The sequence below is a fragment of the Octodon degus genome, unplaced genomic scaffold (genome assembly GCF_000260255.1).
Source record: "Octodon degus isolate 3935 unplaced genomic scaffold, OctDeg1.0 scaffold00028, whole genome shotgun sequence".
NCBI classification, from domain to species: Eukaryota; Metazoa; Chordata; class Mammalia; order Rodentia; family Octodontidae; genus Octodon; species Octodon degus.
In genome coordinates, this window is record NW_004524604.1 from 3,894,162 (window position 1) to 3,898,424 (window position 4,263).

General features: G+C 34.5%; 1 protein-coding gene across 8 annotated transcripts in view; it reads right to left on the bottom strand.

Moving 5' to 3' along the window:
• The window catches only part of Ptpn13 (protein tyrosine phosphatase, non-receptor type 13), a 229,009-nt gene that overhangs the window by 131,838 nt on the left and 92,908 nt on the right, over window positions 1-4,263 (bottom strand). For all 8 annotated transcript variants that reach the window (XM_023712954.1, XM_023712955.1, XM_004629264.2 and 5 more), the window contains exon 3: window positions 2,153-2,331. In XM_023712954.1, coding sequence (XP_023568722.1) covers window positions 2,153-2,331 — 179 coding nt within the window. The remainder of the gene's footprint in view (window positions 1-2,152; window positions 2,332-4,263) is intronic.

Here is a 4,263-nt window from a genome sequence, read left to right on the forward strand (position 1 = left end):
AAAATTAAAAAAAAAAAAAAAAAAAAGGAAACCATTAAATGAATCATGCAGTGTCCAGAATAAAGCCATGTAGTTAACAACAGAAATTAATAGCTACATGTATTTTTCTGCTTAAAGAAACACTACCAGTACATCTGAAAACCTTCATGATATGTAACAGTGGCCAGCACTGTACACAATCTATAGCACACAAAGCTCTCTTCAAATACCTCATCTCAGGTAGTGGGAAATTTCTTACGGCTAATGCGTTATGCAGTGTTTCCACCTCAGCTATTATCTCTATTTGGTGGTTTGTATGTCCCAACTTTCATTAAGTAGCTTATGAACTATAAAATGTAATAAACTGAAGCCTGGAGTTGTGTTACCAATTCTCATCAGTCTTTCTTCAGATAGAGTTGACAGCTCAAATCAAGAAGCTTAATCATCACATTTATTCTCTCAAAAAGTAAAATATGATTCTCAGTAGAAAGATAAATCAGTACAATTCTTTTAGATGGCAACTAGGCAATATGTATGAAAATATAAAATGTGCACACTGATATTTTTGAAGTCACTGATATTACAATTGTCAGATTGACTTTCTATCATAAATTTTCTCATCATTGGCATTGTTCCATCAAATGAACTGTCAAACTCCACCACTTTTGTGTCCACTATATCTCCTTCATCCATTTTTTATATTCCCAAGGCATTACACTACTTTCAGTTCTCTCCAGATTATTAAAACTCCCCAGTTAGACTCGTGTGAAATCTTGTAATCTCTACCTGCTTTTGTCAGGCTTCACCTCCAAAATCACAAATCCCACTGTATCACAGTCCTAAAAGTACAACAGATTCTGGTTGCCTCAGAAGAAAGATTCAGCTTCTGGTATTCTAAACTTTTTTCATGTTGCCCTGCACCTCTGTTTCTGTAACTTCAGCCCTTTAGACAGCTAAAGTGCTATCCTAGCTGGTCTGGGGCCATTCCCAACCACAGTGGACGATCTTGCCTCTTGTCACTGTGCAAACTAATAATACTGAGTGGAATGTCCTTCCTAGAAATTTACACTTATATAAATTCTACTTCCTCTTTTTTTAAAAATAATTTTGTTAAGAAGCAAATAGCAATGAGACAGCTTCAAAACCGATTACTAGCACAGTTTCAATAATTAATATATTGCATATTGTTGTCTTAGTGGCTATTCATTGTTCTACTTATTCTTAAGAGTATTGAGAATAAGTAGAATTTGGATAACTGAGAATGCTACTATCTCTATAAAATTATTCTATGCTAAAAATTAATTTTTTGCATAATCTCAAAACACTTTATCCCTTTAGTATTTTTAACCTTTCATGTATCACAGATAAATCTTTTATTTATATAAATTAGATATATATTATAGGGTATTCTATATATATAATAATCAGGGCACGCTCGCTCATGCGCTTGTGCGTGCTCTCTCTCTCTCTCTCCAGTGGGCTTTTATTGAGATAAATTAACAAAAGTCAAGACTTTCCCAACCATCTTTTCTGAACCTTATAAAACTCAGCAGACTCTGGTCCATGTACACATACATGCAACATAACATGTTCCAACCAAAACAGAACACCACAAGAATGCTTGCCAATTGACAAAAAGCCAATTTTCTTTTTTCCTAAATATTTTCAAAAATTTGAGTTCCAACTGCTCACTTCTCAGTGGAACTGTGGCGGGGGACCCTGGAATTTTCTCCAATTTTTAATGAACAAAAATCACATTTTAAAAAGTTTGCTTTGTTTCAAAGAAGGGAAGTGATTTTTGTTTCAAGTTATGTTTGTATCTTCCTAATAAGCAGGTTTATACAAAGCAAGCATTTTATATGCACAAATATAAATTAATAGTGGCTCACTTTTAAGCTATTTTTCTCAGTGCTATAAGCTTTTACAGAACTATTTTGAATTTTCTTAAGAAAAGTAAATATGACATTCTTGGAATACATATTCACTTCTTTTTTTTTTTTTTTTTTTTTGAGGAATCAGGGAACTTGAAGTCAGGCCCTTGCACTTCCCAGGGAAGTGTTTATTCTACTGAGAAATCTCCCCTGCCCCATACATTCACTTTATATTCAATGTATTTTTTTCAGGGGGCTGGGATAAGGTAAAAAACAAAATTAATAAAAAATTTAACAGTTACCTTTTCAACATCTGAGAGAGAAGTTAGTGATTGATTCTGAAGAACTTCTGGTGCAGTGAATGCCCGAAGATCCTGATTAGAAATGTTTTCATCTGTAAAGGACACACTACCAGACGGCAGCAGCAGCAGGGACCATGGGGAAATGATGAAGCCGAGGGCAGCAGGATCCGCTATACTCACTGGTAAATGCACCAAATGAAAAGGAAAAAAAAAATACTGCTTAACATTACAATCATAGGAACTACAGATCACAATAGGTACCTCAGCTTGTTAATACAGTTGTTAATGGTAGTGAAACATAATGAACCAACACCTTTTTTTTTGGGGGGGGGGACCGAGGATTGAACTCAGGCCCTTGCGCTTGCCAGGGAAGCACTTATTCCACTAAGTCATCTCCCCGGCCCCCCAACACCTTCTAAGAAGAGTAGATTTTATATAAATACAACTGCTAAAATTATTAACACTGCCTTCACTTGGCTTAATCTTTAAAAATCTGGATGCAAGTTCCTAGAAGCTTATTATAGTTTATATGTTGATGTCCCCACAAAGCCTATGCTCACAGAGGTATGGCTTGTGGAAGGGGACGGGATTATACAAGCATCACACCTGACTTGCTGTTAGGTGGCGGGGCCTGGTTGGAAGAGGTGGGACACAATGGGTGTGACCCAGACAGTGAATCTCCTTTCTCAGCTCCTTTTCTCCTTATTTCCTGGCTACCATGATGTGACCAGCTTTCTTCCCCAGGTCCTTCCATCAAGCTGTATCTTCTCTGAAACTGTCCAAATATGAATTAAAAATGTGAGCCCAGATAAGCCCCCTGGAGCCCAACTTAAACTCCTTTATGTTGTGAGTGTCTGATATTGTGTCTCAGTGACAAGGGACATGACTATGACAAAATGAGTTAATAAAAAACTGTCATAACTGTTCAGAAAAAACCTCATTCAAGTACCATGCCAACTGATATTGACAAGGAAGATCTAAAACTTTTTTCAGAGAATAGATTCATTTGAAAAATTGGTGAAAGCTATAGTCTCTCTTTTCAGGACACTGCTCATACACATAAAACTATATACATATCCTAGAGTTTATAGATTCACGTGTAGGTCATTTATGGACTGTAGGTTAACATACGTTCATTTAGATTTTAATGTTCTTAAACTGACAGAAGCTAGTTCCTTTGAGATTTCCTCACATTTGGAATTAGTCTACAATAAACATTGTTTTGTTGTTTTTTAGTCAAAATATATCTTTGTATATCTGAATTCTGGAATTTGGATTTTTGCCTTGTTTGTATTTATTACTTAACTATAATTTCAGATGATTTGTTTTATACTACCAATGTGATTAACAGACTGTTTCAATTTCTTGCCTTATTATCTGCCTCTATAGGTGTTTAGCAGCTCAATATTTAAGAAGAGTTTTCTAAAAACTAATGCCTTAAACTTTGGAAGGCCTATTCCAAAAAATAAAGCTATACACTAGTCTCAAGAAACCAGACTCATTAGAAGGAACTTTAAGCCTTGCTCTCCCATATCAAAAAAATAAAATATAAAAAAAAAGTTAATACAGGTTTTAAGATAATTTCTAGGTGCACTGGGTTACTCAAGAAATTGCTACAGAGAAGTCACAGAAAATCTGACACTGCCACTTACATTATTCAAATGCGCTGTTGTAATATCTCAAAAATTGACATAAGCACAAAGAACAGTTTATGAAGCATAAAGTTATCTATACTTCCTGAAAACAACCTTTATAAGAATCAAATGATCCGTTCACTTAACCTCAACCTCAAAAAAATTAGTATCTGATTTAATTTTATATAAAAACTTAAAAATAACTTATCAGAAACAAATCATGTTTTGACTGAACCACAACCTATAGTCAAGACAATTAGAATCTGCTTTAATTTTATTTTTTTTCCATAATTTTATTCAGAAACAAACAGCAATGAGACAGTTCCAAACCAAACTGGTAGGACAGTTTCAATAATTAACACACTGCATACTTTCTTCCTAGTGGTTAATTGCTATACAAGATGCAGACATGATATCCTATTTACAAACACCATTAGAACAAATCCCTCTATTCATTAAGAGAATGTAACTATATAT